This window comes from Mastigoproctus giganteus, chromosome 5, assembly GCF_048544385.1.
Source record: "Mastigoproctus giganteus isolate SK-2022 chromosome 5, ASM4854438v1, whole genome shotgun sequence".
In the NCBI taxonomy this organism is placed as follows: domain Eukaryota; kingdom Metazoa; phylum Arthropoda; class Arachnida; order Uropygi; family Thelyphonidae; genus Mastigoproctus; species Mastigoproctus giganteus.
In genome coordinates, this window is record NC_143579.1 from 154226116 (window position 1) to 154240370 (window position 14255).

The 14255-nt window shown below is 35.1% G+C and overlaps 1 protein-coding gene across 1 annotated transcript in view; it reads right to left on the minus strand.

Annotated features, from left to right (window-relative positions):
• Positions 1-14255, minus strand: part of LOC150085776 (uncharacterized) — a 1040408-nt gene that overhangs the window by 146466 nt on the left and 879687 nt on the right. The window contains exon 9 of the mRNA XM_090374246.1: positions 5813-6015. Coding sequence (XP_090230372.1) covers positions 5813-6015 — 203 coding nt within the window. The remainder of the gene's footprint in view (positions 1-5812; positions 6016-14255) is intronic.

The following is a 14255-nucleotide window of genomic DNA, read 5'->3' on the forward strand; positions in this document are numbered from 1 at the left end:
GATGAAAAAATAATTTTGACATCATACACTTAGATTTCAGAAAAGCTTTTGATACTGCTGCACATAAAAGACACTAGCGCCTCCGTAGCCAGGTGGAAAGGAGCAGCAGTGTGTAGCACACGCTTCTTGATTAGACCGGGGTTCGAGCCCGTGACCACCAAATACGGAGGATGCGGAAAGGTCAGGGAATGACCACCACATATTCCCGGAGCAATATGGCCTTGGTTGCCAATGCTCCTAAAAACCAAATAACAACAACATAAAAGACACTGCTACACAAATTGGAGTGTGCAGAATTAAGGGCAAACTTACTGCTATAAATAAAGGGGTTGAGTGGGAAAAGGCAGACTAGTTATCAATGGGCACTGCTCTTCTTGGACTAATATTATTAGTGGAGAACCAAAGGGTTCATTGATGGGGTCGTTTTTCTATTTATTAATGATATTGGGCTCTATGTCTAAATTTGCAGATGATACGAAGGTTGGAAGGGTAGTTAATCATAGTAATCAGGGTAAAAAAAAAAAAAGCAAACTGCAGCCATTATCAATCCACTGCAGGATAGAAGCCTCCTCAACAATTTTATGTTGAGGGAAATGGACCATAATCTGCCACACTGGTCCAGTGCAGATTGGCAGATCGACCGTATTTAGTAGTCAGGGGCTTGAACCCCAGTCTACTCAAAGAGTGTGTACTACTGCACTCCCGCTCCTGACCACTCAAGCTATGGAGGCCTCAGGGTATGCTACTACAACAAAATCAAGACAAATTCGGCAGATGGGTTGAGAATGGGTTGTATTGACAAATGCAAGGTACTTCATCATATGGGGTACTTTAATCCCAGATTAACAACTTAGCTGGTACTTTAATCCCAGATTAACAACTTAGCTGGTACTTTAATCCCAGATTAAAGTACCAGCTAAGTTGTACCACACTTGGGGCAATGCAGAATGAAAAAGACCTGTAACTGTGCATTCAGATTTGAAGTTCTCCAAGTAGTGCAAACAGCTCAGGACACAGTTTTGTCAATGATATACACAAATTTTGCCAGCAAGGATAAGGAGATGATTATCCTATTGATAAGGCAATGGTTAGTTCACATTTTGAGTATACTACATACATGTTTGGAAGCCTCATTTTAGGAAGGATGTGGATCTGTTGGAATGGGTGCAGAGAAGAGCAATGAGGTTGGTGAGAGGAGCAAAAAGCTGCTCTTACCAGGAAAGGATTCAGTTTTGCAAATCGCATTGTCTGGAGACAAGACACCTGTGAGGAGATCCAATTGAGATATTTAAGGGCTTATGGATTGAGTAAGTTCATTGGTTCAATTGCTCAGACTATACACATAAGAAAGCATAAATTAAAACTGAGGAAGGATGGTTACAGGTTGGATGTGCAGAAATTTTCCTTCAACCAGAGGGTGATTGATTGTTGGAACAAACTCCGATCTGGTGTTATAGAGGCTGGTAGTTTGAATAAAATTCAAGAAAGAACTAGATAAACTGTCACAAAGGATGGACAGGTGACATGAGAAGTGCTGGCTTTTTTTTTTGCTGAAGCTGTATAAGCTTACTTTATACAATAATAATAATTTGCTTAATACATAACAATAATAATAATTTTACAATCTGATGAGATGTTTTCACATGTCCCATGGCTGCTATGACATCTCATGAAGTTTCATCAATGATATATAAGAATTTAGTTGGAGGAGACAACGAAGTGATTATTCCATTGGAAGCCTCATTTTATTATTATTATTAGCCATAAGATGCAAAGAAGTCTGAGGCTTATGCTGCACCAGCCAAAAAAAATTTGAGTACCCTGAAAGAGAGAGAAAAGTAGGAGGGAATCACCACAAAAGAGAAGAATGATGATATCCAGCTCAGGGCCCTGGGTGTGCCAAGTCCATACTCACCAGATGTGAGCCCCTTTTTAGGAGAGATGTGGATATGCTGGAATGGGTGCAGAGAATACCAAAAGGATAAGTGATTTTGGGGACTATTACCAAGAATGACTTGTTGGTAACAGTCTCCAAATAGGAAGTTCTCCAAATTTCAGCGTCTGGGAACTGAGAAATAGACCTCATTGTAGTGTTTTAGACTATAAACGGATTTAATAAATTAAATGTTGATGGCATCCTGAGTCTTACAAGGACAAAAGAGAACATGAATTTAAATTGCAAAAGGATGTTTGCAACACAGACATGTAAAATGAGCTAGAGAGTGATTGAATATTGAAGCAAATTTCCATATGACATTGTGAAGGCCTCATCCAGGTTGTTTCTCTCAGACACTTCAGAAAATTTATGCTGTTATCACTTTTGAAAATAATTTTTTTTTTTTGTGAGCCTTTATATAATCTTTCAGTAGTTTGCAAGTATTGTATTTATATATATTTCCATTATATTTGTGAAAAGGTATTAAGATAAATAGATTGCTTATGTTTTTAAAACACCACCAGCTAAGTGTGTCTACTGGACACATCAGAAAGGCTTTTGGAAACAAGTTGATTTGTTTATATGATGAAATATGATGATACATATAAAATATGATTTTTATATGATACTAAGTGAAAATCTCACTACTGACGAACAAGGCTCACATCTGGTGAGTAGGGGCTTGGAACACCCAGGGTCCTGAGGTGGATATAATCATTCTCTTTCTTCGTGATTCCCTTCTCTCTCTGGGTAACTCAGAATTTTTTTTTTTTTTCTTTTTTCTGGCTGGTGCAGCAAAAGCCTCTGGCTTCCTTGCACCATATAGCTAATGATAATAACAACAACAATAATAATAATTGGTGCAGTTTAGAGGTTGCTGTCCATTTAGCATTAGCATTAGTAGAGGCATATGATGCAAGAAAGCAAGCTTATGCAGCATCAGCCAAAAAAAAAAAAAAAAAAAAGACCCCCACTTCCATTTCACTCGTCTGTTCATTCAAAATACCTGTCCAGCTGAGCCTTAAATTTATTTAGGCTATCAACTGCCATAACAAGGGATGGAAGTCTGTTCCACCAACCAACTACCCGCTGGTTAAAGGTAAATTTCCACACATCTATCCTACATCTGTCTTTCCTCGATCTGAATTTATGCCCTCTCAGGTGATTATTCTGAGCAAGAGGAAGAATCCCATCAGCATTGAGCATGCTCAAACCATTCAAGGCTTTATACACCTCTATCAGATCACATCGCCGGTGCCTAGTCTCCAGACACTGTAATTTGCAAAACTTAAGCCTTTCTTCGTAAGAGCAACCCTTTGTTCCATTCACTAATCTTGTTGCCCTTCTGTGTACTCGTTCCAGCAGCTCTACATCCTTCTTGAAATGAGGCCTCCAGACCTGTATACCGTACTCAAGGTGTGGCCTGACCATTGCCTTATACAAGGGAATAATCACCTCCTTATCCCTGCTAGAAAAATTCCTGTATATCATTGACAAGACACCATGAGCTACTTTTGCAGCCCGTCTGCACTGCTCAGAGAACTTCATATCTGCCTGCACAATTACCCCCAGGTCATTTTCATTTTCTACCACTGTCCGTGTAGTACCACAGAGTTGATACGTTGCTCTGGGGTTGCTGTTTCCCAAAAGTAGTATAGCAGATTCCTTTTATTTGGGCCACCAGTTAATTGGGCCATATGTAAATGTGCAAATTTTTATGTATAAGTTATTATTTTTTTTTTTCATGCTATTTAAAAGTTTTTTTTTTACTTTAATACATTATAACAGAATTTATTTAATTTTGCCTTAAGTTCAATTATCCAGAAAATTTTGCTATCCAGAAGAGGGCTAACATTAATTATTCCAAATAACTGACGCTCTACTGTAATTGTCTTATTTTCAAAATTTGAAACAAAAGTTTTTAAAAACTTTTAGTTCTGGCTTTTGGGGGATTAGATAAACTAAATGCTGATGATATCCTTACTCTTTCTCATAAAATATATATAATGGGATGCAAACTGAAAAAGGATGGCTGCAGGACATAAGTATAAAAATTTAACAACCTGCCATCTGTTGACATTTAAGTGGGTAGTTGTCCAAATAAATTTAAAGAAAAATTTAGACAAATTATTAAAGGGGATGGATAGATGAATTGGAATGTAATTTTTTTTTTTTTTGCTGCTGTATAAACTTGCTTTCTTGCATCATTTGCAATTCATCAACTCATAATACTATTTATGATAGACATTTTATTAACTTGCTCAGCATTCTTGTGATTTCAACCAGAGACTTCCAATAAATGTGCTTATTATACTATACTAGCCCTCACAATAAAAAATAGTAAACAGATCTGTATTCAGTATAATTTTCTATATTCTACAACTGCTCCAGCTGAAAGGGAATAAAATCCTATTAAATGATACTTGGTAAAAAACAATATATGTGATTAACTTTTCCTATAATTTGTAGTCAGGAAAAATTAACAGATTTTTAAAAAAACTGGCTTCATTCAATTCTACTGGCATGATATTAAAGCTGATATTTATGTGTCTCCACATATATTTAAAATATACACAGTGCAGCAATTGGAAAATGAGACTGATGCTAGAAAAAAATAATAATCTCATGTATGAGTAAACTAACTTTTGTTCAAAGTAACTTTCTCCCATGTTCACACACTGGATTCAATGATCACAAAGTGACTGGAATGACTAGTGGAAGACTATGGCTGGTATACTATTCAATGTTCTTGTTACAGCTTTTTGAATGGTGTCAATGTCACCAAACAGCCTTTCAGTGGTGCCATGAGCTTTGAAAACAAAAAAAAAAAAAAAAAAAGTTGTACAGGGCTAAGTCAGGTAAATATAGTGAATTCAGCAGTACACAGATTTTTTGCTAGCCTAAAACACTTTAACAACGAGAGCCTTGTGGCTTAGTACATTGTCACGCAACAGGAACCAACTGCTGTCTTATCCATACTGATGGATAAGACAGCAGTTGATGCCACACATGACAGACAACAAATGCTTCAAACCTTCCAGATAGTAGGCAGCAGTAACAAGTTTGGCCATTGAGCACAAATTCTTTGTGCACATTTCCTTTGCTATAGTAGAAAGTGGTGAACATGGTTTCGATTTTTGACTTTCCTTGACAAACTTTATTGGCTTTGTGAGAATTTGTCTAAGTCTTGTTAAACATAAAAATCAAATTCAAGAAGTTGGGTTTGTTTTCAGTGGCCTCAATGAGTTCTCTGCAGTGTTCAAGTTGTGCCTATCACAAACCATCTGTTAACGACTGTGGAACAAACTGCGCATAGACCTTAATTTTCTTCAAAAACTTGGTTATTATTTGTCGAATGTTTTCCTTATTAATGCCCAGATCTTCCAAAATCATTTGGAGCATTACACATCAGTCATTAGTAATGATTTCCCATACCTTTTCAATCAATTCCTGTGCTCAAACCATTTTTGCTGGGTCTGGATGTTATTCGTCGTCCAGTGATTCTCTTCCATGGGCAAAATGTTTATGCCACTCGAACACAAGTCAGAAAATTCTCTCTGTAAATTGCTTCATCATTTGAAATGTTTCTGTGGAACTTTTGCCCAGTCAAACACAAAATGATGTTTGCTCTTTGTTCCATTGTACCTCCACAACACGGACACAAGAGAACCAAGTAGTTCAGCTCACACTACTTTCTGAAATGGTGGCGATATCCCTCTTTCATTTCATGTTTACTTCTGGCAAATGGCAGCACCAGCACTTGTCTCATAACATCAGTCTTGTTTTCCAATTGCCACACTGTGTATAACCAATAATCTATATACTTATTTGGATTATCAGTAAGAATTATCACTTTTCAGTATATTTAGCACTCACCAAATGGGGTGATGGTTGTGGAACCAGAGTGCCACCAAGTGGCGGAGGTAGAAATGGACTGTGTTGATGCATATGTGTATGTTGATGTTGGTGTTGATGCTGGTGCATCTCCGTCCTCATATACGGAGGAGGAGGAATGTTGATTGAACGATCCTGTGATGCTAGAAATCGTGTGTCAAGTTCTCTTCGAAGTAAATCTTGATCTGAAAAATCAATAATTTTTTTTCATACTTCTTTGAAGATCAGTTTTTAAAAAATGTAGCTGCTCTAAGCATTAATAAAGGATTTAAATAACCTAAACAATATTGTTTTTATTATCAATATTATGAAAATAATTAATTACAAGGTACTTTCATAAAGTTTCCAAAATAACATCATTATAAATCCTCTACCTCTGAGATATAGGTGTGAAACTGATGATCATGTCTAATATTCTTATCAGAAAGTAGTTCTGACACGTTTAGAAGTTGATGGGTGCCTAAAAATTTGAACAAAATGCATAAAGAACTTTGCTCAAATTGTAAAGTACAGTGTTTTTTTGCTATTTAAAAAGTCTTTAAATCTAAACAAGATAAATTTAAAATTAAACTTATCTTGTTATATCAGCATGTTGTAATGATTTAATGAAACACAATGAAGTGGTGAAAGCACAAGCTGCTAAATGATAGAGGTACAAAATTGTTTATTTTGATTGTTTCCAATAATTTTACAACTGCTGGAAAAAAAAAAAAAAAAAAAATGTGCTGTTGAAGCTCATGGACATTACTTCAAAGTAAACACTGTTTAAAGGTGTGCAATATAAATTCACTCATTTTTACAAAAAGGATCACTGCAAGAACTTTTTGAATGTACTGAATATAATCTTAAAAAAAAAAAAAACTAATACAAACACTGTTAGTAAGGAAAACGAGCAAAGATGATTTTATGTTGGTGAAGGAGGAGGAGAAAATCCAGCTGGTAGTAATGTCTTCTGTAGTAATGTACCCTACTGCAGGTCCCCGACTAAAATGTATCCAGCTTAAACAAGTTAAAAATTTATTTGAAGCTGGGTACACCACTGCAGCCAATGAACTATAATAAAAATATACATCAGTTTCAAATGCTCAGGTAATACAGCAATCATAAGCCTGTGTAATCAACTGAACAATCTACAAGCTCTGCCATCCTCTGAGTAATAACAATTTGATCAAGCAGAAAAGAGGTAGGTTAAGAGAGATTCTGACCATCCTTCAAGACTGATGGTCATTTAAACTATTATTAATCCTGAAAATCGTCTTGGTATACTAATGAAGAAATTAAAAGCAAATGCTTAATGAGTAAAACATTTCTTATGTCCTAGGCAATAAAATTAATTTAATTTGGGATGAAACTAACTGACAAGTCAGAAATTCTAGAGTCAGCTTCAGCTCCATACTCAGTGGTAAAAAAATGGTTAAAACATCTACAATATTAATTAAAACATGAAAACTAAGGTGAAGGAAAAGAAGCCAACAAGAGAACCACAGGAAACTTACAGGACAAATGGGTTTGTTCGCTACCACAGTTCCTTCCTTCATTCTTGGTAAACAGACGGTGTGTGTTATCGGTAGTGGCAGTAGAAGTCAAGAACGATATACTGATGTGATGAACGATAAGCATATATATAAAGAATTTTTATTTCTTTTCCTATTATTTCCTAAAGTAACATTTAAGGTCAGTTATGAAATATAATGAAAAATAAATAAATCTTGGTAAAACTTCAAAACAGGGTGTGCACTCCAACGTAACATAACATAACCTTTTTTCGCTAGCCTGTTTGAATCCATCCCAAATTAGTGGCATGAACTAACTTAACCTTTTTTCACTAGCCAAAAATGAGTCTATTAAAAAACCCACACTAAAAACAACCAACACAATTAAAAAATACTGATAGCCTGGAGTACACATCCACTTCTGAAGTTTAGCCAAAATCTAAACCTTTTCCTTTTTTCCTAACCTCCAATAATCTGCTTTTAATAATGAGAAAACAGTAATCATTACATTGTCTATCAAGCTATGCATCAATCAGTATATTGTTCTTGACTTCTACTGCCAATAGTGATAACATACACTATCTGTTTACCAAGAATGCAGGGAAAACTACGGTAGTGGCAAACCAGTTTGTCCGGCAAGGTTCCTGTAGCTTGCCATGGTTCTCATGTTGGCTTTCTTTACCTTAGCGAATACTAATTAAAACCAATTATTAGATTATCCTGAAATGAACAAATACCACAAATAAATTAAAGTGATATGGTGAATGTATTATTCGACCAATACAAGTAAACTGTAGTTAAGTGGATGGCTCCAGAATGGCTAAAATCAAAAGCTTGATATCCTTACTATACCAGAAAGCCAGTCTCAAATACTCATAACAGAAAATATTTGTATTATTTGATTATTTCAAGTTAATGCTGTATTCTCTTAAAGTTAAATTTTTAATTTTAATTAATTTGTCAGATGTTTTAAAATTTTTTTTCCATTGAGGAGATGGTTGAATCAGACCCTGGAATGACCCTGGTATATAAATTAGTTTCATTCTAAATCAGCAAATAAAATCATATAGTCTAGAATGCATAGAAGCAACCCCAGGGGCTCACGTCTGGTGAGTATGGGCTTGGCACACATAGGGTCCTGAGCTGGATATCATCATTCTTCTCTTTCTTGGTGATTCCCTTCAACTTCTGACTCTCTCTCTCTCTCTCTCGGGATAATGCAGAAATTTTTTTTTGGCTGATGCAGCATAAGCCTCAGACTTCCTTGCACTGTATGGCTAATAATAATAATAGTTTTACTCATTAACTATTAAAATCTGCATTGAAATATTTCTTTCAACCATTAAATAAAAGTGAATGCCTTCAACTTTCTTCAATTTACTATTGCGATTTAGGTGATAAAGGTGAATTAGCAGAAGAATATGTACAGTTCTAAAATACCTAAATTTTCTCACCATTGAAAATCCCCTCTAATATCACAAACTTATGAATTAATACAGGCTTTGAATACTCATTAATGCTTCAAGAATTATAACTCAATTGCAATATATATCCAACATAATTATAATACTGATCCAATATGTATCCATCATAACTATAATACTGATCTAATATTTATCAAATATCCTTATATTGGATAAATATAATGTGCTATTTTTTTTTTTTTTTTTTGTTGTAGTTGTTGGTGCATCAGCTTCTATGGCCATAATGCACCTTCCAAGGCTTTTTTGGTAGTACTTTGATACAAGCCTGAGGCGGGATTTGAACCCGAGACCTTTGGGTTGCCAGGCATAATGTGCTATGCTTATAATGATATGGTGGTTGGGTGAATGCAATTGTTTTATCACCATTTAACTGAGGATGCAGACTGAAAGGCTATTACTCACAAATTTATAGGCTGCAAATTTAATAAAAATTAAAGCATAAAAACTACATAAACTAGTAATCATATACAATATGTATATATTTAAGATGCACTAACTAAAAACTAAGAGGCTGCACTGTTTGATTTTATTTTTCATTCGGTTTTCTTTGTTGTTCAAAGCTTATTAATAGTTAGTGAAATGACTGAAGTGTCTGCTATCTTAAGTATTTCTAGTATACAGTGTAAAGTGAATATGTATTTCATTTTCACAACATAGCTTTTCTTCCTTTTTTTTTTTTTTTTTTAAATATATATTCTGCTTGAATAACATCAATATTTCTAAATAGACTGCAATACTTATGTTTATTCTGTTAAGTTAAGTGTTAAAAAACATTAAAAAATTTTAAACAAGCTATATATTTTACACCTTTTATTTTAAAAAAAATTTATTTTGATAAAAATGACAAAAAAACATAAAAAAGAAGAATACACATAAAATAGAAGTCTCTCAGTCTGTTCAATTTTCCAATTTAAAAGATCATTAAGTGCATGAATTGCCCATGTGCATATATCTCTACTTATTATGTATATAAATATCAAAATATTAAAAAAAATTATTGTGTACATTTAATGCTATTAGTTACTTCCATTTTCTTCAAAATTTATTTCAAACTTGGCATCCTGCACATCACATGAAGTTTTCACTTATGTATATTGCTTCCCATGAAGTAGTGGCTATTTTGAGAGGATACTGGGTTTAGTATTATCATCTTGATGCTGTGAAAACAATTTTAAATCTTTCAAAAACAACTAGTAAACTGATAGATGTTTATTAACTTAGTTGGAGAGAAGACAAAACACAACTTGAAACTTTAAACAAACACAGTATTGGCACTTGTCTGATACCATTCCACTCTTCAAGTAACTATCCAAATAATTGCAAAAATGATGGTGGGACACCTCACAGATTCTTGCACACAAGTTCTATAAGAAGACCATAAGAAAATCAGTTCTGAAACTATTGTTGTAAGGCAGAAAAAATTTTAGATTTTTAATCACTAATCAGCAGTTAACATGAGAATAGCATTTTTGAGGGGCCCCTGTGTGGTGCTTTGCCATTACTTCCAAGTTAAGGCTGTTGTGTGCCTACATTAAGTGGATAAAAAGGCTCTTCACCTTGAAAGCTACTCTTTCTACAGCGGATTTTACACAGGAAATTTTACACAGGAAAATATGTGAGTATGTAAAAGTTTATATGAATTTTAGTGCTTTGTTATTTAATTTTATTTCATTAGTTCTTAGTCTCATTTACTATTTTAAAATTTTATGTATATTCATTTTCTGTTCCTTTTATGTCTGATTTTATTCAAATTTTGTTTAATATGTATGCAAGTTGGTTGACACAAGAATGATTTTTAATATATTTCCCAATGTTCAAAGTCTCTCTTTTTTTTTTTTTTCTAAAATAATTCAAAATGAATTGTAAGTTAATCACATTATGAAATCTTATTTTTAGTGTGTGTGTGTGTGTGTGTGTGTGTGTGTGTGTGTGTGTGTGTGTGTGTGTGTGTGTGTGTGTGTGTGTGTGTGTGTATAATGGCCTCCGTAGCCAAGTGGGCAGGAGCGGGAGTGCAGTAGCACACGCTCTTTGAGTAGACCTGGGTTCAAGCCCCTGGCTGCTGAATACGGTCGATCTGCCAACCCGCACTGGACCAGCGTGGCAGATTATGGTCCATTTCCCTCAGCATGAATTGTTGAGGAGGCTTCCATCCTGCAGTGGGTTGATAATGGCTGCACTTTACTTTTTTTATATATATATATATATGTATGTATATATACATACGACACGACCACCAGGTCAGTGGAGTTTGCTATAAATCATCAATATAAACAAACCTTAATCGTATTTAGCAGTCAAGGGCTTAAACCCTGGTCTACTCAAAGAGCACATACTACCGCACTCCTTCTCCTGACCACTCAGCTTTGTCAGGCCTAATACATATATATATATATATATAAGGCCAAAGGAAAAGTATACTCAATATATATATATATATATATATATATATATATATATATATATATATATATATATATATATTGAGTATACTTTTCCTTTGTTTATAAAGTGCATCAAACTATCAGAATGTAGATAACTGCTCATTATTGTTGGAACATTTCACATAACACTTCGCAGATTCTGTCTGCATAACATTGGTTGAAAAACCTGCCCTACAAATAAGTTGTATTCATACAACATTTTCTTGCAACCATATCAGAGTTGTTGTGCTATGCATTATTCAAGATGTTGTCAGCATGTTAAGCAATGGAACAAAGCACAAACATTAAATTCTGTTTCAAGTTGGGGAATTATTTTGCTGAAATATACAAATTAGTAAAACACATGTATAGTGACGATGCTCTAGCTAAAAAATGATCTCACATTTATCATATATTTCTCACTGACCTGCAAGAGTTTGTGATGGCAGTGAGGCACTGGCAAATGAGTACTAGGGATGTCCAACAATGCTTCGAACCACAGAAACTACTGAAGAGGGTTAACACACTGATTGCATTTAATCACTGGATGAATCTTTGAATGATGGAAGAACAACTTCATACTAACAGAGAAATAATTTGTCCAATTCTGAAAAAATATTTGGACAACCAGAAAATAGACATATCATTTATCATTCATTCACTATTTGAATAATGAACAAAAGTTACCCAGTCTCAAATTGATGATGATCCCTTCTTGCTCAAATTGATCATAACATTTGATAGTGTTGCAAATATAATCCACAAAGAATGGAATAGTGATTAATGTGCTTTAAAGGACACAAAAAATATTCAATTTCAAAAATGTTCTTTTTTATACTCTGGCACGACCACCAGGTCAGTGGAGTTTACAATAAATCATCGATACAAATGTTAATCGTATTTGGCAGTCACTGGCTTGAACCCAGGTCCACTCAAAGAGCACGTGCTACTGCACTCACGCCCCCAGCCACTCGGCTATGTCAGACCTTAAAGCAAAGGAATCACTGATAAAGCATGCTTTGCTGCATTATATTTTTCTGTCTTAGTACGGCATGAAAAATGTTCTTAACAGTGACAGACTTCTTTGCTCATTTTAGAAGAAATGTCATTATTCATGTCAATCTAAAATTTCTAATGATGTTGAATATTCTTATCATGTGACTCATGAAAAATCTTAATCATGTGACTCATTTTTAAAGTAAGCAAAAATTCAAGAATAATGCCATCACTGGAAGGAATTCCATAATAGAGCAAGATAGAAATATACACTGAGTGATCCCTAATTATAACCATCTACCTAATACCATGTTGGGCCAATGTTCCTATGGATTACAGCTGCTATTTGTCTAGGCACTGACTCAACTAGAGGTCTGAAGACATTTGTAGGGGAACTGCAAGGCTTTCCACAGTGTCAAAATAGATAATGGTTGTGAGTCCATACACTTCACTTCCCATTCGAAAACATCCCACTGGCATTCAACTGGACTGAGGTCAGCTGAATTTGGATTCCAATCAATGTGGGTAATATCTTTGTTGTGTTCGTTGAACCACTGGTGCAGAATGCAGACCTAATTACACAGTGCATTATTTATCATCTTGGACAATCCTGTTTCTGTCTGTGGAAAAAAATGCAACATGGCAGGGTGCACATGGTCTCCTAAGAGTTGCTGATAGACCTCACCAGTGAAACATTGGTCCATATGCACCTAGAATCCTAGTTCTTGCTAGTAAAATATGCCCCATATTAAGCAACCACCACCACCTGTCTGCATAATGGGCACCATGCATAATGGATTAATGCACTGTGTTGCTTGTGCCACACACAAAGGCATCTGTCGGCAGGTATCTGGACTCATCCAACCAGCATACCCATTTCCAGTCCTCCAGTGTCCAACCAGCATGTTTTCAACAGTCAATCAGGAGTCATGAGAGTGTGTCTCGTGGATCATCTGCTGTAGAACCTCATACATTTAAGTGTGCAGCCATTATCATTTGGGATATTGTTCTTGCATTCCCCATATTGTATTGTGATGCCAACTGTCACATATTGACCTGCTGTTGAGCCTGTACATGCTGCACCCTTCACTCACCACAAACATCCACCTTGCATAATCCTTTTTAGTTCTGTTGGCAAGTGGTGGTTTGACCTGTTTGACACCATTCTTTATCACCTTAACCACGGTGGCCTACGAGCAACCAAAAAGATGTGCTGTTTCGCCATGGAAGCACCCAACACACATTCTCACAATTGTGCCCTGTTGAAACTCTGTGATATCTTTATTATGTTCCATAACTGCTACTTTATCACTTTGGCTTCTTAACTAGGTGCAAATTACCACCGATCTAGTGTACGAAGCTGTTTAGCTTTTTATACTGAGAGCTGGTATAGTCCATTACGGATAGGGTTGTCATAATTCAGTGATCACTGAGTGTACAGTAGGGAAGCATTTTTATAACACTATAACATCTGTTGATGTAACAGTGTAATACATTTGGATCCTTTGGTTAACCCTCTGACAGGAGCATCTTGGATAAAGTAATCAGAGCCTTTTTTTCTAATTTCAACAAAATCTATACAAGTAACATCAATGCCAATATTATAAATTCCTTGATTATTGTATTTCTGATTGCATTATTAACTGTTTTGTTATTGAATAAGTTTGGCCATAAAATAATAAAAATCAAGGCATTTTAAAACCTATTCATGCATATTAATTATCTTGTGTTGAAAAACAAGAATTTAAAATAAGCAATATCCTTCATAACCTTGGGTAAGACCTCAAGGCTGAGAAATGAGGAATGGTATGATGACGACTGTCGAGTAGCAGTAGAATTGAAGAGACATGCCAGGGGAAAATGTTTACAGTGAAATAGCAGAACAAATAGTGAACACTACAAGGAAAAACAGATTACCGCAGCTAGGATATGTTTGTTTGTTTGTTTATGGGCTTTACAGTGCAAGGGCAGCAAGGCCATAATGCACCAAACTATGGTGATGTTAAATACACAGTTTATGTATATAAATGTT